At 42.3% G+C, this 24199-nt stretch overlaps 1 protein-coding gene across 1 annotated transcript in view; it reads right to left on the bottom strand.

Moving 5' to 3' along the window:
• The window catches only part of HGSNAT (heparan-alpha-glucosaminide N-acetyltransferase), a 47390-nt gene extending 25580 nt beyond the window's left edge, over positions 1-21810 (bottom strand). Inside the window, exons 1-5 of the mRNA XM_073598110.1 lie at positions 21412-21810; positions 19589-19698; positions 12777-12904; positions 10586-10707; positions 3105-3174 (exon numbers count right to left, since the gene is read on the bottom strand). Of these exons, the coding sequence (XP_073454211.1) occupies positions 3105-3174; positions 10586-10707; positions 12777-12904; positions 19589-19698; positions 21412-21523 (542 nt within the window). The 5' untranslated portion in view covers positions 21524-21810. The remainder of the gene's footprint in view (positions 1-3104; positions 3175-10585; positions 10708-12776; positions 12905-19588; positions 19699-21411) is intronic.
• Between the last annotated feature and the right edge of the window lie 2389 nt (positions 21811-24199).

Below are 24199 nucleotides of genomic sequence, written 5' to 3'. Positions count from 1 at the left end.
GTAAGAAGACAAATCTATGTTCCTGCTTAGCAGAAATACAAGATCTGTCTTCTGCTGTCACAGAATGGCCATGTATTGGCACGTGCGCTGGAGTTGCTGATTGGCTCACGCTGTGTCCGATCACAGTAGAAGCGGGGGTCGCCAGCGGTGCGCACCCCAAAACTGGGGAAAAAAAAAAAAAAAAAAAGGCACCACACATGCAGGTACATGATTTTGCGTGAAAGGGCCACCCTGCCACAGTATATGTATGTGGGGCAGTCCTGAAGCAGTTAAACAAATAAGACTAACATACAGCAAGTTAATAGATCGTTTATATAAGTATACCATTATTTGTGCATTCTGTTCAGCTCATGGGAAGTGACAAAAAAGACAAGTGTGTGCAATTTGGTATCAGTTTTTGTTAGTGTGTTTTATGTAGGATAAAAAAAAACAAAAACAAAAAAAAAACCCCTACTACAGGTACAAATAACGAATACACACATACATATAAGTGATATCACGGTGATAATCAGAATAGGAGAATTTGTTTTGCATTTTTCCATGGTAATGGCAAGAAATGCACAGCTAAATTTAAAAATGACATTTTGGGACGGTTTTTCTTTGACGATGATTAAAGTGGTTGTAAAGTCTCTTTTTTTTCTCTAAAAACAAACATGTCATACTTACCTGCTCTGAAATGGCTTTGCACAGAGCAGCCCAGAGCCTCCTTCTCGGGTCCCTCTCTCCCATCGAGTGCCCCTACCGCAAGAAGCTTGCTATGGAGGCACCGGAGCCGAGTCAGAGCTCTGTGATTCCATTCAGACACACTCGGAAAGACAAAATATAATATGAAAGATAAAACAACCTTCTGCCTTTACAACCACTTTAAAGAAATAACTATTTACCATTAAATGAAAGCCCAATTTGTCCCGAGGAAAAAAAATAAAGTATAATCCACCTGGATACACCAAATAGTTGCGATATGTAGAGATATAATAGCACGTCAAAGTTGCAAGACTGGGTTCAAGCTTGGGGGTCAATATCGCTTTTAGTCATATTTATTTTTTTTACTGAATTTGTATGCAAGTTCCTATTGATCAGAATAAAAGTACACATGTCACAGCTCACTTAGAATATTCCATGGGTACAAATCAATGATTTCTGCCTGGTGGAGGGTGCTTGGTCAGATTTGGTGTTGAACTGCTAGCGGTGTTTCAGTATAAAAAGAAACCCCTCCGCATTCACAATGGTAAACATTTCGCACACTCACATTAAACACATGCCAAGCATGACAGGAAACCTTCAGCAATGTATAACAGATTGATTCATTTGCAATCCTCTGAAACAGAGATCATGTTGGCATTTACAGCTGCATAAAGGGGAACTGCAAATGCTGATCCTACAAAATATTATATTCTTCCTGTTTTATAAATCATTGCGAGAAGTAGTTGTTGGACTAGTACTGCCATGCTTGCCCAACTCTGATTGTTAGGTGGAGTATTATAAAAAAATTATTTGGGATCAACAGAAAGCTACAGCTACAGCTGCAGAAACATTTAAAGATTACCTACAACTGTGGGAGAGAGAACACACACACACACACTTTGGAATTTTCTGAGTTTCTGGAGGAATGGCTTGTTGATCATCTAAACCAGGGATATGCAATTAGCGGATCTTCAGCTGTTACAAAACTACAAGTCCGATCATGCCTCAGCCTCTGGGTGTCATGCTTGTGGCTGTCAGTCTTGCTATGCCTCATGGGACTTGTAGTTCTGCAACAGCTGGAGGTCCACCAATTGCATATCCCTGATCTAAAGCAATCTAAAGACATTAGACAGCAGATTGTATCCCATGCATGATCCAGCCTCCAATCAAGGCTGTGTTACGAAAGTGGAGGATCTTCACACAACAAATTGTGTGAATATTCACTTAAAATTAGCCATCTTAGTTCATCTGAACATAGCTGGGTATTCAAAGTGATCAGTAATTTGCTTTTCACAGTTGAACAAATGTATTGTGTTTCAGCTCCTTTAATAAAATCAGCCCACAGATTTCCTATGAAAGATTGCATGAAAACTTGTATTAGGAAAAAATCAGTATTTTGATTTTATTAAAGAGGAAGGCTAAATATTTTACAGACTAATCGTTCTGTCGATATCAGCACTTTGTGGTAGTTTTGGATAAAGTAGGCAAGTGTGAATTCCTGTCAGGTTTTTCCCTGTCCGTGTAAGATTGGGGAGAATTACTTTGACTTCTCGGCCCATAGATCCAACAGGAATTAAGAGGAAATCAGGAAAGATTCACACATATTCTAACTGAATTCAGTGAAAGTTGTGTGAATCTTGTATGAGAACATTTATAAAATGGACCCCCATACTGATTGTAAATCCTTCCAGCGGGGATATAGATAGCAATAAAAACCTAGCAGATGTTGTAATCCTTCACCACTATTAAAAGAGAAGTATGGGGGTTTTTTGGCTAGTCATACTTACCTAGGTGGATGCAGCATCAGACCGATGCTGCATCTGTCCCCCGCTGCCTCTTCACTGAGAACCGAGCCACCGAACACCGCCGATGGCTCGGTTCTCTTAACCAACATCCCACCCGCCCCCCCCCCCCGAGCAGATCAGCATCTCTGCCGCTCATTGGAGTGCTGAGCTATGGAGGGGCAGGGAGCGGCCATCAGTCCAGGCAGCTGGCGGATCCAGACTTCCGAAGTCGGGATGACGCACTGCCTGGACTGATCCTAGTGACGTCAGGGGAGAGCGGACATCAGACCGCTCTCCGCTGAAAACGGGTCACAGGAGTGCAAAACGAATTGAACTCCTGTGACCCTTAGGAGAAGCCCAGCCTAAAAATCTCAGGCTGGATTTCTCCTTTGAAACCAAAGTTTTGGCTTTGATACACAAAGTGTATGCCACAGTCACCATACTTAAGACACCCAACATACAATTCCAGTAAATTGAACAAATACTCCATGTAGTAGTACCTGCCACAACAGCATCCAACAGATATAAATCATGGCATTTTAAAACCATGCATTCCCAAATTATCCTCACCTAAAAGTAAAAAGTTTGCCTTTTTGTAGTTTTAACAAAATAAGTCTAGAGATTGTGTTGACATACCTTAACAAAAATGATACCACGGTGTAGACAACAAAAAATGCCACGTAGACAATAAGTGCTATAACAATAGCTGCAGAAAAAAAAAAAAAAAAAAAAAAAAAAGGAAAATTTAGTATCAGTTTTTAGATTTACATGTTCATTCACTTGTATCAGGCTTCATTCTTAGGTGCCTATATACACACAAACACACACAGTAGGCTTGATGTTTAAGATCCCGTGACCTTGTATGGCCACAAATAAAGGTCAACACCATTCAATCCATAAAAATGCTACATGTTCAACGGGCTTTTTGTGCTTGCAGGGTCTTTAAAGGGATAAAACATGGTAATGTACATAGCACTGCATCTCCACTGCACTGAACTTTGACGCTGCAAGGGTTAACAGCTCTAGGTCCACCAATGTATTAAATTAAAAAAAGGTCCCAATGGTGCCTTGCCCCTTTCTTCCCCTTCTGTTGACAAAACTCCTTGCATTGTGTTCACAGAATGTAACACGTTCCGGGAATGGGGAAGGAGCAGGTGAAATCCAGTATCCCCTCCCATACAGAAAAAGTTACATTCGTGAAAAAACAATGCAAGGACTTTTGTCAATAGAAGAGGGACGAGAAAGAGGAGCCCCCCCCCCCCATCAGGACCATTCAATGTACTGCGATGTTAAAGTGTTACTAAACCCACAACAGTGAAGTCAGTCTGTATATGCAGTAAAGCCTGTTATACTCACTGTGGAACCCAAAGGGGTTAATCCTCTGGATTGTATTAAAAGGCTGTTTGATTCTGGCTTCTCTGATCCTCCCTTTTTCCATTGACCCCTAATAATTTCCTGATAGTCTATGGCAGGGATATGCAATTAGCGGACCTCCAGCTGTTGCAAAACTACAAGTCCCATCATGCCTCTGCCTCTGGGTGTCATGCTTGTGGCTGTCAGAGTCTTGCTATGCCTCATGGGACTTGTAGTTCTGCAACAGCTGGAGGTCCGCTAACTGCATATCCCTGGTCTATGGAGTCAGGCTGCACATACTCAGTTTGGTGTGTATTGCTAGGTTTTTATTTTCTTGGGAGAGTACACGTGATCAGCACAGGGCCAATCAGCATTGTCCAGACAGAGGGTCGGGAGTCTTGCTGTCTCATAGGACACTCAGAATACTCCTCCTACAATCTTTAACTGATGCTTGGCTGGACTCTGATAGAGCAGTCTTGTGACTTCTTCTAACTGCTAATGAGAAAAGGTATTTAGCAGTTTATATTTACTAAAACTATTGCATTTCCATGTTCTGTGTACTGTGGGAGACCAGATATAGTGAATGCTATAGTGAAATTATTAACACTAAGCCCCAAAGCCATTATCTCATGCAGCAGCAGAAGTTCACTGCTGTCAAGAGAACCGAGCACCAGTGCAAATAAAATGTCTACAGGAGCCATTAGCCTTCAGGGCCTAGGATACAGTTCATTAGAGGCAAGTAATGTGACTGCAGCTGTAACAATGAAAAGAATAAAAAAACCTTCAGCTTTAACCTTTTACTAACAGTCCAAAAAACTATTGCCTTTGGTACAGAAAGTAATGAGAAAGCCAAACATTTTCCTGTTGTCACAGGTCCAGGGGGCGATGTAAATCTTACAATGGTCAAACCTGCTTCTGGGGACAACTGTCCATGTTTTGCAAAGATCTTCTCTCACTTCCTGTTGTGTCTCTGGTAAATACATACATACAAAAAAAAAAAAAAAAAAAGAAATCTTCCCAGTGGGACGTGTGTCTTTAGGCCTGATTCCCACCTATGCAGGTTGCATATTGCAGGTGCATTTTTCAATACATGCTTTTCATCCATTGAAGTCTATGGAACCAAAAACCAGAAAAAAGTCCCTGGCCCTTTCCATAAAATGCAGATGTAAACTACAACCATAGGAAACCATGTTAAATGGACGGTAGTGTTTCCGCAAAACAGAAAAAGCGCAAAAAAAAAAAAAAAAAAATGCATAGGTGTGAACCAGGGCTCAATGGAAAGCAGATAATGTTTCACTAAAGAGAACCTGCCACAAAAGACATTGGGGTTGATTTACTGAAACTGGAGAGTGCAAAAATGCATGGTAGCTAGCCAGCCAGCCTCTAACTTCAGTTTGTTCATTTAAAAGGGGTTGTAAACCCTCAATGTTTTTCACCTTTTGTAGTGCAGCAGCCCCCCAGAGCGCCCCCCCCCCCCCACCTTTTACTTACCTGAACTCGATCGTTCCAGCGGTGGGGACAAGCAGAGCAGCTCCAGCCGCTGTCTTGGGTTCTCATTTGCTGGACTGATAGCAGCATGGGCTCCCGCTGAAATCAAAGCCAGTGACATGGGAGCCCCCCGTGGGGGCACTTCAAAAGAGGAGGAGCCAGGAGCGCCGCTGGGGGACCCAAGAGAAGGATTGGGGCTCCTCTGTGCAAAACCCTTGCAGAGGCACACACCACAAACCTTTACAACCCCTTTAACCAGTTGCCACCCACCGTTACCAACAGTGGGGAGATGCAGCTCTCGTTCTGGGCGGATGTCATATGACATCAGCCCATTCAAACAGGGCATGCACGCAGCCCTGCACTGTCGTGGCAGCGTGTCCCTGAGACACAGCGTGTCACCGACAGGGGTGAACAGCCATTATGCATGGCTGTTTACCACGTGATCAAGTCACGGCCGATCCCAGATGGTACTGCCCACTTGAAGATGGGCGCGAGCGCGCTGCGTGGGCAGGTCAGTGGCGGCATGTTCCCAGAAACACTGCTAGTCACCGAGCATGGTAAACAGCCAATGGCTGGCGGCTGTTTACCACGTGATCGGCTGTGACCAATTCACAACCGATCACAAAATGTAAACACAAACTGGTAACTAGCTGTTAGCAGCCTTACCCCTCCTCGCACAACATGTGAGAAGAGCCAGGAGCAGTGAGTTACCGATCTGTGTTGTAGTGTACTGCACAAAGCACCACACAATAAAGAGAACCTGTCACATCGCCCCTACGCCGCCCCCCCCCCCCCCCCCGACAGTCAATCACCACATCCGTGCCCATAAAGTGCACCCGTCACCGCCATCAGTGACCAGGACCTGTCACCCTTCAGTGACCGTCAACTGCCACCCGTCGCACAGCCCTTCAGCAAAATGTCCAAAAAAAAAAAGTTAATAGCAGAGTTCCAGATCCTAGCCATGACTGATGAGAGCAGCAGGGAGTCCTCAGATTCAAATACCAATTCTGAATAAAATTCAGAATTTGAACCGATCGACAGTGGACCAGCAAATGAATCAGAGGAAGAATGGGTCCCTCCTAGAAGGGAACAGCGATCTGGAAACCAGGCAGCTGCCAGCTATAGACCCCAGGATCAAATTCCCAGGCACAGCGCTGCCGCCACCAATAGACCCCCCCCCTGCCGCATCACGCCCAAGTACCAGCACTGGAGTGTCACGTCCCCCAAGAGCCAGGGCAGCTGTTGTCGCTAAGCACATCCCTGCTTGCTGCCTGGACCAATTCTCTCCTCTGTGGACACTAATAAAAAACCACAGGCATTACTTTTATTTTACCTTTTCCTCAGTAGAATTTATTTTGGAGTGTAATTCTTGGTATGTACATGCTATGTGTTAGAAATATGAAGGGCCTTCAAAAATTATAGGTTGTCAGGAAATTATGTGCAATTTATGCTCCTAGAATGCCTGATGGTGCTACTTGGATGTTGGGCCTCTGTATGTGGCCAGGCTGTGTAAAAGTCTCACATGTGGTATCGCCATACTCAGCAGTAACAGAATGTATTAAGGGGTGTCATTTTGCTATGTGTTAGAAATATCCAAAAAAATAAAATAGTTTTTTTTTTTTTTTTTACTACACAAACATTTTCATTCCACATTTTCCAAAAACTTCTGGAAAAAAAAAAAAAAAAAAAAAAAAAAAGACTCATTATGCCTCAGATTATACGTTGGAGTGTTTTCCAAAATGGGCATTTTTTGGGCAATTCCATTGTCCTGCTGCTCCAGGGCCTTCAAAAGTGTGATGGGTCGTCATGACATTAAATGTGTAATTTATGTCCCTAGAACACCTGATGGTGCTTTCTGCATGTTGGGATTCTACATGTGGCTGGTAAAAAGTCTCACATGTGGTATCGCCATACTCAGAAGTAGCAGAATGTGTTTTGGAGTGTAGTTTGCAAGTATGCATATGCTCTGTGAGAGAAATAACCCGTTAATGACAATTTTTTGTAAAAAAAAAAAAAAAAAGGAAAAAACCACACACTCACCATGCCTCTTACTAAAGACCTTGAAATGTCTACTTTCCAAAAAGGGGTAATTTGGGGGGCATTTGTACTTTCGACTTGTTAGCGTCTCAAGAAATTAATTAGGCCTTCAGTACATCAGGTTCTATTTTCAATGATTGGCACCATAGCTTGTAGACTAACTTTAAGGCTACTTTCACGCTGGGGCGGGGCATTAGCGATAAAGCCCCGCAAATTTTAGCGGGGCTTTACCGCTGTTATAGCAGCGCTTTTTACCCCCGCTTCGGCAGCGGTGCCTATTGATTTCAATAGCAGGGGCAAAGGAGGTGCGGTGTATATACTGCCCCCGCACCGCCCGAAAGATGCTGCTTGCAGGACTTTTTCTATCGTCCTGCAAGCGCACCGCCCCAGCGTGAAAGAACTCAGGCTCTCATACTGGGGCTGCAGGGGTGGCATTTTACAAGCGCTAATTTTAGCCCAAAAGCGCCTGAAAAAAAATGCCCCAGTGCGAAAGGGGTGTAACAAAGATCAAATATACACTGATTTGGGTTATTTTTTATTAAAGATATGTAGCAGTATACATTTTGGCCAAAATTTATGAATTTGCTAAATTTTATGAAAGGAAAAAAAAAAAAAAAAGGAATTTTTTCACAATTTTCAGTTTTTATTTATAGCACAAAAAATAAAAACCCACTAGTGATTAAATACCACCAAAAGAAAGCTCTATTTGTGTGAAAAGAAGGACGCAAATTTAATTTGGCAAATTTAACTTAATAATTTGGTGTTTCATGACTGAGAAAAAAAAAAAAAAAAAAAAAAACCCCTGCAAGACTAAGGCATAATGAGCTAGTATGCATCGCATACTAACACATTATGAAATACTTACCTTAGAACGATGCCCTGCAGTGCAGCCCGCACTACGCTCCCACAGCTGACAACCTTTACAAGGGGTTACTTCCGGGTTTGCGGGCTCCAGCGCTGTGATTGGCCGGAGCCGCGATAACTTGCATAGTTTTAGGAGATATTCACTATATACGCTGCTGCCGACCACACTGGCACATGGTGCAGTTTTTTTTTTTTTGTGCCATGCTTACCTGTAGGTACAAATGGTGTAACAGAGTTCACAGCCACTTTAAGCTTCGACAATAAAAGTTGGAAGCCGGTTTTTATGCAGTGCTGCACCAGATTTTGCACTTTTCTAGCAAATCAACCTCATCATATGGGGTACTTTTGTCCTTTATGTGATATAAATAAGGCTAAAAATAAAATATACGTAACATTTTTGCGTTTGTTTGACCTATCATGAACTTTAGTGTAACATTTACTGGAAATTTGCATTTAATAAACCATTGTGCAAATGATGCGTGACACAAACTAGAACTGCCAATATCCTAATCTCCAAGGTCTTTGCTTTCTGAAAATATATACAGTTTGGAATTTTAAATTTTAAAGCTTACAATGATTTTCTTGAACATGTACAACGTGAAAGGGTTGACACCCAAAACGCTGGGAAAGTTTGAGCCCATCAGTTCTTCATTGTGGTGTGTCCTTATTGGGGAGGGGTTACCAACTTCCTGTCAGCAATCTCCTCAAACAAAAAAGCACATTTATACTGCTTTCACACTGCAGTCGCAGCCGTGTTGGCAGTAAAGCGGCGCTCGTTTTAGCGATGCTTTTCAACCCCTAGCAAGGCACTTTTAACCCCCCGAAAGTTAAAAATCGCCCGAGTTGCGGCGCTTCCGAATGCGCGGCCCATTCATTCCAATGGGCAGGGGTGGTTTAGGAGCACTATATATACACACCGCTCCCAAACCGCCCCAAAGATGCTGCTTGCAGGACTTTTTTCCCCATCCCGCAAGCGCACCATCGACCCAGTGTGAAAGCATTCGGGAGGCATGAGAGGCGGTCTTCAGGCGCTTTACAGGTGCTATTTTTAGCGCTAAAATGCCTTAAAACTGCTTCAGTGTGAAAGGGGTCTTATAGTAGAGTTGTATAGGGGTTAGAATTTCTGACAATGTTTTTACTGATGTCTGTGCCTTGCTGTCCCATGGACAGGAAGTGATGCAAAAATCCCCCAAATGAGGTCATAGACAGCAATAAAAATCTGTCAATTTTAACCCATTATCCAAAACATATTTTGCCTGCAGCAATTTTCTAGGTCTGCGTCTCAGCAAGTATTGCAGGCAGTCTGTTAATATTTTCACAACTAGCTCAACGATAGACCTGTACTTGGAGAGTTATGTAGGCTAATTAAACTCAAGTCTGCTCTCTACATAAGATAAAACAAAAAAGTGGTAATAAACCATCTGTTTATTTTTCAAACTTGTTGTTTACAAGTTAAAATAATTTTTTTTCTTGAAAGTTACTTAGAACCCCCCAAACATATATTTTTTTCAGACACCCTAGAGAATAAAAGTGGCGGTCGTTGCAATACTGTGTCACGCCATATTTGAGCAGCGGTCTTACAAGCGCAAATTTTTTTGGAAAACTTTTTTTTTAATAATTAAAAAAACAAACAGTACAGTTGGCCCAATGTTTTTCTATATTGTGAAAAATAAATGTTAAATTAATACCCAACATGCTTTAAAATTGGCAGCAAACTTTGACACTTAAATCTCCACCGATTAAAAATTTCTACAGGTTACCAGTTTTGAGTTAGAGGAGGTCTAGTGGTAGAATTATTGCTCTTGCTCTAACGATCACGGCGATACCTCACGTGTGTTTTGAACACCATTTTCATATGCGTTCGCTTCTGCGCGCGAGCTCGACCGGAGAGCAAAAAAGGGAATCGCCTTCCATTACAAAAATGCCATAAAAACTATCCCATAACTTTTGTGCAAACCCCAATCAATAGACGCTTATTGCGATTTTTTTTAACCAAAAATATGTAGAATACGTATCAGCCTAAACCAAGGAAAAAAATGTTATATATATTTTTTGGGGAGATTATAGCAAAAAGTAAATAAATGCTTTATCTTCAAAATTGTCGCTATTTTTTGTTTATAGCGCAAAAAATAAAAAGCGCAGAGGTGATCAAATACTACCAAAAGAAAGCTTTATTTGTGGGGAAAAAAGGACGTCAATTTTGTTTGGGAGCCACGTCGCACGACCGTGCAACTGTCAGTTAAAGCGACGCAGTGCTGAATCGCAAAAAGTGCTCTGGTCTTTGGGCAGCCAAATGGTCCGGGGCTTAAGTGGTTAACCTGGGTTTTTAATGTTGATTACATGCAAGATGCACAAAGTGTTACCCACATACTTACGGTAGTTGCTGTATCCAGGATTATAATTGATTATTATGCCACACGTTACAGCTTTGGTACCAGAATAGTTGGACTTTACCCATAAAGAATAATTCCCAAACTCTCTAAATTTGTAGTGTACTCTATTTGGAGGGGGAAACAAAAAAAAAGTTATTAGAAAAAAAACACCTTTCACATATACAAGTAAATGTCTGTTAAAAGGATAGTATGTTATAGTGGCAAGGACCCTGAGATTTGCTTATTAGTGATGAAACTAAACCAAAATACCCAGGACATAGTACATAAAAGCTGGAGCAAGGAAATCTAAAGCAGTTTCCAAATTTGACAGATTTTTCTCATTTATCCACCAAAGGACATAACACCTCACTAGTAGCTGTGGACAGCGATTCTACTTTTGTCCATATTTCCCACCCCATTTTTAATACTGTTGTGTTTAATTGTTTGCATACCCTGGCAAAAATCATGAAATTTTAACATGGATACTGAAAATATGATCATGCCAAAAAAAAAAAAACACCCTGTCTTAAAGGTCATAGGAAGCAATTATCACACAGTTGTTTGGCTCCTTTTTAAAATCATAACAAATCACCCAAATTGCCCTGATCAAAAGTCTGCATACTCTTAGTTCTTAAAAATGTTTATTACCCCCTTCAACATCAATGACAGTGTGCAGTCTATTGTAATAGTTGTCTACGAGGCCCAGAATTCTTGCAGGTGGTATAGCTGCCCATTCTTGTTGACCCCTTGCCAAATATAGCACCTATGGTCATGACCATAAAAGCTCTATTTTGATTTAGTCACTCCAGATTACAGTGTGCTAGAAGCTGTGAGGCGTTGTCAGGCAAATAGTAACTGGGCTTTTTTGTGGCATTGACACAGTAAAGGCTTCTTTCTGGCAACTCCACCGTGCAGCTAATTTTCAAGTATTGTGCTCCTGTTTTTCTTATGAGGTTACCTGTGGGTTTTTCTTTGCATTCCAAACAATTCTTCTGGCTGCAATCTTTCTTGGTCTACCTGACCTTGGCTTGGTATGAAAAGATCCCTGAATTTTCCACTTTCTAATAAGCGATTGAACTGTACTGACTGGAATATTCAAGGCTTTGGATATCTTTTTATATCCTTTTTGATGTTTATAAAGTTCCATTGCCTTGTTATGCAGGTATTTTGACAGTTCTTTTCTGCTCCCCATGACTCCATATCTAGCCACCTCAGTGCATCTACACGAGTGCTAACTTGACTAAAAACACAGACACTAATTGCAAAAAGCCACAGATGTGGGAAAAAAACCTTTACTTGCCAGTTTAATGTGTGTGCGCGCCAAGGTTAATTTGGGCGATTTCTGTTATTGCGATTTAAAAAAAAAAAAAAAAAGGAGCCAAACTAGGAGATAAAAAAAAACTGTTCATAACCTTAAATAAGACTTTTTTGCCATGATCAGTCAGGTTTTCAATATCAAAATTTGGGCTTCACACATACCACACCATTTGCACATGTTTAATCTGCAGCTTAGAACACCGTGACTGTTAACATTCCCAGCATTTTACTGCTGGTGCAAGGTCCAGATGCATGCAGCATCTGGACCTTGCGTAGGTAGCTTTACCCTCTCCATTTGTACTTTTTACCATCATTGAAAGCTCAAGTAAAAGAAAATCCCACATTTGGGGTTGTCCACAGAAAAGCTGGGAAATCTTCCAATGGGACACTAGTTCTGGAGATCTGCCCCCCCCCACAAGGGATTCTCATAACTTGCAGGGATTTCCTCTTACTTCCTGGTTTGGCTATGGGACAGAAAGTGAAGGGAAATCTCCCCAATGGGACACGGATGGCAAAAAACTGACAGGGGGTTGTAACCCTCCCTTACTCTACCAAAAATGCATATACAATTCTACATTGAAACTAAAAACACTAAGGGTTTAATACTACTTTAGGGCAAAGCATAGATCAGCAATGTTCACTAGTCCACAGCAACCCAATATTAAACTCATTAGTTTGGAGCAGTTAAAACAAGAGATTACTGGCAGTTACTTACCATTTGTCACTGTATATTGTTATTGGTAGTTTTAAATACTAGAAAGTAAGGCATATATTAGGAATGATTATTAAATGTGGCTTGCTAAAAAGCAAGGTAATTGCATGGCTACACAAAGATTGAAAAAATTAAAATAAAAACGCATTTTTTAACAGTACTTACTGACAGAGCTCTACGTTTCCTGAGGTATCATTAAGTTGCAGGATGATAGCATGTCGTGTATCTACTATAGCCACATCAGCGTCTCTCCCTTTTGTTGGACTTGTGACAGGTAGAGTTTGAAAAAGGCACTAATATATTTAAAAAAAAAAAAAAAAAAAAAAAAAGTTACTTTTCCGTGAAGGCCCAGCTCTGGAAATATAGTAATAGCTATACCCTAGGCACTTAGTTAAACATGTCAATAGTAAATAAAAGATACACAACTTGAGCGTAACAACTTCTAAACCAGCACATTTTTAAAAGTGCTGCAATTCCTGAATTTCCGCTGTAAAACATTAGGATTAGGTACACATTTGTATCCCCGAAAATAAGCCCGGGTCTTATATTAATTTTGGAAGCAAGAGACCCATTAGGGCTTGACATGCGCTGACTTCTCTCCATCTCCCTGTCAGGAATCCCCAGTGGCACTGCATAAAAGTGGGTGTAAAATCCACTGTATTACATCATGTGAACTGCATTTTTCTGTAATCCATTTGTGATAAATACCTTGTTATGGCACTTCCGTGACCCGTCGATCCTCTTCCTGCACTGACCTTAATATTCTGGTGCAGTCCAGGCGACGCTCCGAGCATTGCAGAGGGAGGGGGGGTGAGAATCAGCTGAGCGCCGCTCAGCGTTTACATTATAGAATATTGTAATACAGTGCATTTTAGGATTTAACGACCACATTATACTAGGCCTTATTTTCTGGGAAACACGGTAGTATGTAAAACTCTGTAAAAGTAGCCATCATACCCAAAAAGCAGACCTCATAAGCAGCACACTTCCCCTTTACACTGCACGACTTGCTGTTGCACTATGCAAGGTTTACATTCAATGTATTTTCCTGGGCATAGGTGAAACTGTACATGGCCAGTTGGCTTATCAGATCTCTCACTTTCACCTCTTGCTACCCCACTGCAATTTTTTTTGCTTTTTAGTATTCAATCCTTTCAGCTGCCTTCAGTCTAGTCCAGCAACATCACAGGTCAACTTTTGTCCTACTACAAAAGGCAGTCCTGAGTGCTGCTGAGAGCACACCAGTTCTTGCTGCACTCTACATGATCAGGCCAGCTTGATGGACATGCTGCAGGAGACCTGGGGCCCACTTGACAGAATTAAAAAAAATGATTTTTCAAAAGCAGAAGATGACCATCAGAGCACTGAGCAGAAGTTAAGCATTGCAAAGAAATAACAACACACACACACACCACAAGAAAAACTTAAAAAGCAGTCCTTGCACTTTATGCAAGGTCAGTTTATTCAGCAAGGCCCCCAGTCTTATCCTAGTCCGTTGCGGATAAACGGTCTAAAAACACGTGGTAGAGAAAAAAAAAAAAAAACAAAATTTAAAAGTTCACCTTTTCAGGCAGAATTTCACTTTTCATATTGAATAGAGCCTTTTCTGCCCAAGCCATCCCAAATGTACTTATCACTTACTTCGTCCAGCAGCTTTGAATTCTCCCATTTGAAATTTTTAAACATGCTTTCCCTCTTCCATCACTTCCTGTAGGTCATGTGACATTTCAGGGAACTTCATATCCCATCATGCACTACATCACAAAATAGGGCATGTATTACCAGTCTGGACCACACCGCCCTCATCACCTAGTTTTATTTCCACCCACTTTTCTACTTCAAGGTGGCCATACATTTGTCACACGGCAGGCGCACAACTGCTACCCACGCTTGGTGTACCATGAACGTTTATTTAATGGCAATGCAAGTTTGCGGCAAACACGTGCATTTTCTGGTCAATTAGCCATGTGTTCAAAAACACACAGATGTTAATAGAGCCACATTGTTCTTGTGTAAAACACAAATTAAACCTTCAGGCCTCATTCAGTCTAGGTTCACACCTATGCGGCTGCACTTGATGCGTTTTTCAGGCACATTTCAGTGCATTTTGTGTTTTTAAACTTTATCCTGCTGAGATCTATCTATCTATCTATCTAGTGGGTGATGTCATTGGATGGCCATGCCCCACTGCTATATAAAAAGACGGCAGAGAGCGGGCAACAATACAAAGACAACAGAAGAGCATTTAAAAAAAAAAAAAAAAACAAAAAAAAAACACAACTATATATATATATATATATATATATATATATATATATATATATATATTTTAGCGGGTAACCGTCGGCGAGGAAGAAGACAGCAGCGGGAAGAGGTGATAGCGGCGTGAAAAAGACTAGACAACACAGAGCTATTAATAAAAGGAATTATCAAAAACCGGCTCTTGTGTTTTTATGACATTTCACTGCGTTTTTGGTGAATGGGGAGGGGTACGATGTACCCGATCCCCACATAGGGGGGGGGCCCCGGATCTCAGGGGGCTTCCAGATTCCAATAAGCCACCCGTAGACCCCAACAACCACCAGCTAGGGTTGTCGGAAAGAGGCCCTTGTCAACATGGGGCAAGGTGCTTTGGGGAGGGGGGCGCAGAGTCCCCCAAAAGAACCCTCCCCCCCCAACCGTAAAATTTTCTGGAGACCCTAGCATCTAGATATCCGAGAAGTCAAACATTTAAGATAATGGAAGTTTTCTTCCATAGGGTCACTGGGGTTTTTGCAGAGGGAAGGCAGAATAACGCTGCCACCTTCTGTAGATACATAGGGTTTGGTTTCATTATCGCTCTGAGGAATAGTTGGAGAGGCTTCTTCGATAAACAAAGCTTATAACCAGCCAACTCTTCCAGCCATGACAATGGCAAGGAAAAAGGCCATCTTAAAGTCAGTCACTGCTGGATCGAGCTCTGCTACACTGCCGGGGATATTAGCCCAATCAAGGCGTCCCAACGCTGCCGACAGGCCACTTTTCACCAACAGACACCTCATTGAACAACAATGTCCTAGCAATGCAAGGGCACAGCTGCAAAATCTGCATTTTTCATGCCCGACACAATGGTCCACAACAAAATGGCACTAGCAAAAGAGCCCATGGACCACAGAAGCAAGGCGGAAGTGGCACGCCAGTGTCTACTATCCATGCACAGAGGACTCAGCAGCCTTTGGTGACTCGCTACACCACATCATCCATGAAGAGCCCAGTAAAATCTAAGCCGCAGATAGCTGCGCAGCATCCACCCACGTCACAAGGAGCGCCAAGGGCCAGAAAGAGAACACCTACTGCACAAGGATGACACAGTCTCTCATACAGACTTCCCTACCACCAACACCCCTATACTTAATACTACTTTGAAAGAAAAGCTGGTATTCTGCATGCATCATTACATGTGGACATTATATCCTCCTTGCAACAAATCAGAGATGACAGAAGACTTGGGTGACAGAAAGGATCATGTGGAGACAAAAATGGGAGGAATGTGCCTCATCCTCCAATGCTTTTGTTGATTCTGATACTGAAAAGGGCAACCACATAGCCTGGTTAAACATGCCCACAGCAGAGTTGCTAGTAGACAGGGTCCACTGTCTATGGAGACCATATCACTTACCCAATACGGTCACAATTCTTCGTGTGCATTTCTTTCACATCAAACAACAAGTCCTAGTACGCTTCAAAAGTCCCAATTCTGTGCCTGTACCCTATGTGGCCTTAAAAGTTTTTCCTGACATCTCCCAATATACTATGCAACTTAAGAACATGCGAACAGTGACCAAGGCTCTCCATAACCACAAAATTCCATTTGAATGCAGATAACCTAATGTTCATACACAAAGGCACCACAGTCCAAAATCTCTTCACTAGATGAAGACCTACAATTCCTGAGACATTAAAGCATTCTTCCAGAGGATAATTCTTCGGGGTCAGTGAATCCAGAGAGAAAAAAAAAAAAAAAGCAGCTACTGAAACCTTTATTTGATCCTCATTGCAAGTGTGAGCTTAACTACCATAGCTCATTACTCCTGACTCAGTTCACAATACAAATGCACCTGGATCACGGTTAGATCCTTTTCTAAGACTTTCTTCTCTACCCAGATTTTGTTACATTGTTCTTCCCTTGTTCTCGGTTCTATAGCCATACCATGCAGCAAAAGGACCGCAAGTAAATTGCTCCCGAGGACAACTCAGGTCCTATATACAGCTGACCGCTGAGTTAGAGAGACTATTGGTTTTTGATCTCACCACTGCTCTTAAACTTTTTAAGATTCCACAATGGTGTTAAAAATCATATCATTAAATGCCCACGGCTTGAATCATCCAGCCAAGCTTTCTTTTCTGTGGAAAGAAGCTCAATCACTTCAATGTGACATCTTGTGTGTGCACTCAAGAGACATTTCCAGGCCGCCTCTCCTACTGGATGCTGCAATAAGCATTTTCCTAATATTTATATGGCCAATGCACTGGTCAAGAATGGCGTTATCACCCGTCAAGGAGTTTCGTTTTGTCTAAAAAGATCCTACCTGGACCAAAATGGAAGATACATAATTTTGGTATGTACTATTCACTCCAAAGCATACACTAGTCAACCTTGATGCCCTCAAAAATCATCCAGTCATCTTCTTTTAAAAAGTACAAACTCATATCTGCTTCCAAGGAAGGCTCTCTGATCATCTGCGGAGACTGTTATGAATAGACGCATCTGTACTTTGCCACCCTCACCAAGCCGCATTCCCACTTTTTTCAACACTTTATTCACTCGGTAGATCAGTTTGATGTTTGGCGCTGCCAGCATGCAAGCGAAAAAGATTTTACCTTTTATCGCAACACGCCATACTACTTATTCCAGAATGTTCTTGTTGATAAAAATTTACTAAAGTCAGAAACTTTAAAACAAAAAAATTCAGGAATTGTTTAAAGGGTATTCAATAAGCCCATTTAACACCTTGGACAAATCCAACAGTGAAAGCTCTTTTGCTGAACCAGTGTGACAGGGTCTCTTACTGCGAGAAACCGCTTAATCAACAGATCTTCCGTCAACTTAATGTTTAGGCAGAAGGAATGTGCTCAAACGTATAAATGCAGAGTACTAACTGCTAAGCCCTACTCCACACCATCCCGAAGAAAGTCCAAAATAGTTAGAATTGAAGGAATATAAACATTTCTCTTTGCACACCATGAAGAAAAAAACCTTTCCATACTTTAACAGAGAATTTTCAGGTGACATTTCTTGAAGGAAAATGTTAAAGCGGCCTTCACCCCTAAAGGGAAGTTCAGCTGACCCTCTTCCACTTTTTTTGGGGGAGCAGGTACTTAGTTTTGTCAGGTAGTTACTCCCACTGAAAATTTCCTAGACAAGCCCAGCAGAGGTCACCCCCTCTTCACTCAAACATGCATAATGGGGAGCCAGCTGGCTTTCCACAGTCACAATGGCAGCACCAGAGACCTGGAAAACAACCGGCCCCGTTGAGAACAGCGCTAGATTCCTGGACTTGTGTCCAGGAATCCAGGATTTATAAAAATTCAGCAGCTGCAGTATTTGTAACTACTGAATTAGCATTTTCAAAAATGAATGAAGAGCCTCTTCAAAATACCCTCTCTGAACAACCTTTTAAGCATCAAGCATCTGTCATTCAAAATCCAGGCAATGGGATGCATCACTGGAAGGTTTAACACAACTGTCAGAGGTTGGGGGCTAAACCAACATACTCTGTAGATCTGCAAACCATGTTCTCTTGGGCCACCAAGAGGAGATCAGTACAAGTCAGCACTTGGACTGACTTAGGTTTCTGCAATACCCATAGAATTAGTGAAAGGGGAGGAAATGCATATTCTCGGCTGAACTGACAATCTTTTGGAAAGGGCACCCATGTCTCAAGAACCTTGTTTCAGAAAAGTAGTGTTGTACATTTCTGTTCATCTTGCTTTGGAATTGGTCCACTAACACCATTCCCCACTTGTCATGGAACTAACACCCATCAGGCTTCCTGAAACCAGTAGCACCAGCAGGGGACCCGAGAAGAGGAGAACCAGGGCTGCTCAAGCTAACAAATACAAATTATGGAATAAGCCTGGTTGAATATTACCAACTACTACTACCAGCTTTAACATGTAATTGAGAAGAATGAGAACATGGTATGTAAGGAAGACAACCTAAAGGATAGCCTACGGACCATCCAGTCAGGACAAGTAGACAAGAAAAAAAAGTCTAAACTGAGGGATGGGGGGGTAATCATCTCTCAACTTGCGGTCCTGGCAACGATTGGAGAAAACTAGAATTCTGAATAGCTATGAGAAAAGGAATAGGAGGTACAATCTTCCAAAAAGGGGACACCTGTTTTTTAGGAGACAACTAAAAGGGAATTTCCCTCACTTTGGAGGGGATTCACTGTTATATCTGCAGGGCAGGAAGTGTAGGAAAAAAAAAAAGTTTGCTGTAGATACACCAATATATAAAAAATATGGGTCTCAAAAAAAATAAAAAACCCAAACTCGCAGGTTTATTAAAATTACACTGTCAAGGCACTAACCAGTAAAGATAGTGGTATCATACAAACCTGTCTGCCAGTTTGTTAAAACCTTACTCTGTAGCAAAGCTTAACTCCTGATCCAATTCCACACTTATGCGCAAGTAGAAAACCGTGTCCCCCAGTGGTCGCTTTGTTTCCTGCAAGTGACCCCTATTCATTGTGTCCTGCAGCCAGGGGTCAACAGGAGGAACCACAGCAATCAGTGGTGGGACCCACTAATTGAGCAGCCGGAGAAGTCGAATCAGCTCAATGCTGGTAGCAAACTCACTGACAGACATGTATGTATAATACCACTTTCTTCAATTGTAAATACATTTTTTTTTTTGTTAAAACCAGACAGGGATCTCAAAAGCCAAACCGTGCAAAAAGGCTATACATTTTAGGACAAGGATAACATGGTACCTGGTAGCACTGATCAGAACGCCAATAGATGACAAATTTCTCATGTATCTCATTGTGAATCAAAAGAACAGCTTGATCCATTTTAAGCTTAGGTGATCTTCGTAATAGACCTTCATAAAGAGAAAAAAAAAAAAGGGGAGGAGAAAAGATAAGTTTACACAACAGTTTATACTCAAATATTCTTGTAACAAAATCCGTTTTGCTACCAGAACCAAGTGAATTTAATGTGTTAAAATATTCTGCACAGTAGTGAGCTTGGCTAAGTGTATACCGTTACAGTAACCATGGCCTTTAAATAAAAACAGTACTGAGAATACATATAAAAAATATTTTTATGTGGCCATCTGGGTGCCTTCCTGTCTAGCGTTACCGAGACATGTATTCTGCCATACATTACAATAGGAACTCCAAGTGGCTTACTGTCTCCCAAATGTGCCAAGATCAGACCTGTAACATTTCCATTTAATACAACTCTTACTTTCTGCAGTCACTACGTGCCGAATTTTTTATTAATTTTTTTTTTTATCTGATCCTTGACTATATTGACCCTTGCTGATGGAACTACCAAGCATGCGCTCTAATTTACAAATGACTGCACAGTCACTGACTAACTTTTTAGAAAAGGGAGCACAATAAGACTAACTTATTTCTTTAAATCATCCATCATAATAAATTTCAATAAGCCAGCTACAAAATTGTAACCAGGTTGTACCATACCCCAAAGCTCCAACATCATATGTACCCCTCTGAGATGTGTTGGCGATGTGGTACAGACAGGGGTAACCTATTACATATATTCCGGTCATGCCTGAAACTTTACACTCTTTCCCCACTCCAGGAAAAAAACATTTTGTTTATGCTGCTCGGACATGCATTCTGCCCACATGAACATCACCAGATCCATCTTCTCTGCAGCAATGGACCCACAAAAAAAAAAAAAAAAAGGGAGGGAAGATGCTTAACTTCCAGTGGCTAGTCTGAGAGAGTGAGCACGATAACACCAAATTTAACACACCTGAGACCCCGTAACACTAACGAGTCACATGACACCAGGGAGGAAAAATGGCTAATTGGGCCCAATTTGGACATTTTCACTTAAGGGTGTACTCACTTTTGTTGCCAGCGGTTTAGACATTAAAGCAGAGTGCCGCCAAAAAAATAAAGTCAGCAGCTACAAATACTGCAGCTGCTGACTTCTAAAATAAGGACTTACCTGTCCAGGACACCCGCGATGTCCTCACCCGAAGCCGACTTGTCACTCGGCTCCCGGGTGCAGGCATCTTCAGTAAGGGAATCAGGAAGTGAAGCGCTGTGCTACGCGTCCTGACTGGTCCCTGCTGTCCTCTGGGACCTGTGTCTCTCCTGGGGGGGGCATGGCATAGATTGCCGCAGATTCTGCAGCGATCTATCACCAGAAGTGGGAGCAAATACCTGGATTAGACAGGTATCTGCTCCGCCCCTGAAAAAGGTGCCAAATGTGACATCGGAGTGGAGGAACCGGAAGTTCAATTTTTGGGTGGAGCTCCACTTTAATGGCTGTGTGTTGAGTTATTTTGAAGGGACAGCAAATTTACACTGTTATACAAGCTGTACACTCACTACTTTACATTTCAGCAAAGTGTCATTTCTTCAGTGTTGGAAAAGATAGAATAAGATATTTACAAAAATGTGAGGGGTGTACTCATTTTTGTGAGATTATATATATATATATATATATATATATATATATATATATATATACACACACACAGTATATAATGCTAAGCTCCTCCCACCATGTCACCTATGAATGAAGAATGGTGAGCCCATTGGTGGTCACTTACTGTCTCCATCGCGGGTGCCCAGGACAGAGCTGCTATAAAGAAGGACCATGCTGAGGACTAGTACTAAGGACAGGCAGTAGGTAGAGACACAGGTGGGCCACGCCGAGCCCATCCTCCCGCAGTCCTCTCCGCTCTCCTCCTGGCTGGGTGTCTTCCAGCGCTTCTTCCTCCTCCCTCTCCGTCTTCTTACTTCCTCCAGGGCTCCCCGCCGCTAGCTCAGCTGAGAATGATGCATTGCACAACCTGACCGTCGTGTTTTCTGGCTGTACACTCTTTTCTAAAGTGTCACCTGACTTGTTAGCCCCGCCCTTAATTTTCCTATTTGTGGTTATCACACCAGACCCGCTCTAGGTGTAGGTGTAAGTGTGTGTGTGTGTGTGTGTGTGTGTTCCCAGTCTGATAGTCCACTCCCAAAGCCTACCGTACCCGGCCTGCGTGTACCCGCCCCCTTCTTCCTGTAATCTGCACGTCATCCTCCGACTTGTCTGCCCCCTTGTGTACAGTGCGCGCTCCTGACCTTCAACTTGACTGCTCCTCCTAGCATATTCACATAACGTGACGACCACAGCCTGAGTTCGTGCTGCTAGTTAAAGTGAAACTAAAGCCCCTTTTCTTTTTAAATACGGACAGCACAAAGGAGGGTTTAATTTAACCCCTGTCAGTTTTGTTTTTGCCACCTGTGTCCCAATTGGGAGATCTCCTTTCACTTCCTGTCCCTATAATCACAACAGGAAGTGAGAGGAAATCCCTGGTTGTCACCAGAAATGGTGTCCCCATTGGATGAATTCCCCTCTATTCCTGTTCTGGTGGCAACCCAACATTTGGGATGATCTCTCCCTCTTGGGGATAACCATAAACAGGGCAAATAAAGAGAGTGAACAGGGGCGCAGACAGCAATAGAAACTGACAGGGGTTCTAATCCCACTCCAGTCAATCTCAAACTAAAAAAACTGTGGTAACATGTGATCTCCAGCTTCACTGTCACTTTAGGTTGTTTGGGCCAAATTAACTATTTCCTTCATTACTGTACCAATTGAGTGCACTGTATAAATTCTCAGCTGCATACAGTATACAGCACTGTATTCTGGCAGTTAGACCAGGCCTCCCATTCCCACACTACACTCAGCCATTCATGGGAAGCTTTGTATTCTCTGAATGAATACAAAAAAATAACCCCTTTATTGGTGGTCAAAAAGAGGAAATATAAACCCCCTTTGTTGGTGATTAGTATGAGGAAACATAAACCCCCCTTCATTGGTGGTCAATAAGGGGAAATATAAAACCCCTTTGTTGGTAATCAGTATGAGGAAACATAAACCCCCCTTCATTGGTGGTCAATAAGGGGAAATATAAAACCCCTTTGTTGGTAATCAGTATGAGGAAACATAAACCCCCCTTCATTGGTGGTCAATAAGGGGAAATATAAACCCCCTTTAATGGTGGTCAGTAAGAGGAAATAAAAACCCAATTTATTGGTGGTCAGCAAGAAGAAATATAGACCCCCTTCATTGGTGGTCAGTAAGAGGGAAAAAAAAACCTCTTCTTTAGTGGTCAGTAAGAACAATTATAAACCCCCTGTATTGGTGGTCAGAAAGAGGAAATATAAACCCCCTTTGTTGGTGATTAGTATGAGGAAACAAACCCCCCCCCCCCTTCATTGGTGGTCAATAAGGGGAAATATAACCCCCCTTCATTGATGGTCAGCAAGAGGAAATATAAACCCTCTTTATTGGTGGTCAATAAGAGGAAATACAAACACCCTTTATTGGTGGTCAGTAAGAGGAGATACAAACCCTCTTTATTGGTGGTCAGTAAGAGGAACTAAAAAAAAAATGGATTTTTAAAACAGCTTACCTGTAAAAATCCTTTTCTTGGAGTATATCACGGGACACAGAGCACCATAATAATGGCTATCTGGGTTATACCCTTACCTTTAGGTGATTGGACACTGGCAACCAATAGTAAGACGGTTCCTCCCATATAACCCCTCCTATACCGGAAGCACCTCAGTTTTGTAGCAAGCAATGACAATCCCAGAAAGAGGGGAGGGACCTCTGTGTCCCGTGATGTACTTCAAAAAAAGGATTTTATAGGTAAGCTGTTTTATAAATCCATTTTTCTTTATCGTACATCACGGGACACAGAGCACCATAATAATGACTATGTGGGATGTCCTAAAGCAATGCATCTGAGGGGGGGAAACACATTATCCCAAAGCCCAACGGGCCTGAGACTATAAAGCTGCCTGCAAGGCAAGACAAAAAAAACAGTCAGTCTTCCGAAAGGGAGCTGATATTTTCAAGTAAACTTTGATCACCCTCACCACATCCAGTGAGTGAACCAACCTTTCCGTCCTAGTCTTAGGGCTCTTTCTCACGGGGCGGATCAGTGATGATCCGCCCCGTGAACACCCGCTTGCTCAGCGGGGATCGCTCCGCCGATCCCCGCTGAGCAGGAAGATGACAGGTCCATCGCTGCACGCTGTGCAGCGACGGACCTGTCAGAGCGCCGCTCTCCCCTATGGGGGGATCGGATGATGACGGACCGTAGTGTCCGTCGTCACCCGATCCGATCCGAAAACGGATGGAAAAGTAGGTTTTTCCTCCGTTACACTTTTCGGATCGGAGCGGGGTCGGATTTCAGCGGACATGTCACCGCTGACATCCGACGCTCCATAGGGATGAATGTATGTCCGTTTTTCATCCGAAAACAGAAGGATGAAAAACGGACATACGGATCCCTCGTGTGAAAGAGGCCTTAGGGTTTGGAAAAAAGGAAGGTAAAATGA

This window comes from Aquarana catesbeiana, linkage group LG01, assembly GCF_042186555.1.
Source record: "Aquarana catesbeiana isolate 2022-GZ linkage group LG01, ASM4218655v1, whole genome shotgun sequence".
Taxonomy (NCBI): domain Eukaryota; kingdom Metazoa; phylum Chordata; class Amphibia; order Anura; family Ranidae; genus Aquarana; species Aquarana catesbeiana.
The sequence above is the reverse complement of the archived record's forward strand: the minus strand, read 5'-3'. Positions and strand labels throughout refer to the sequence as shown.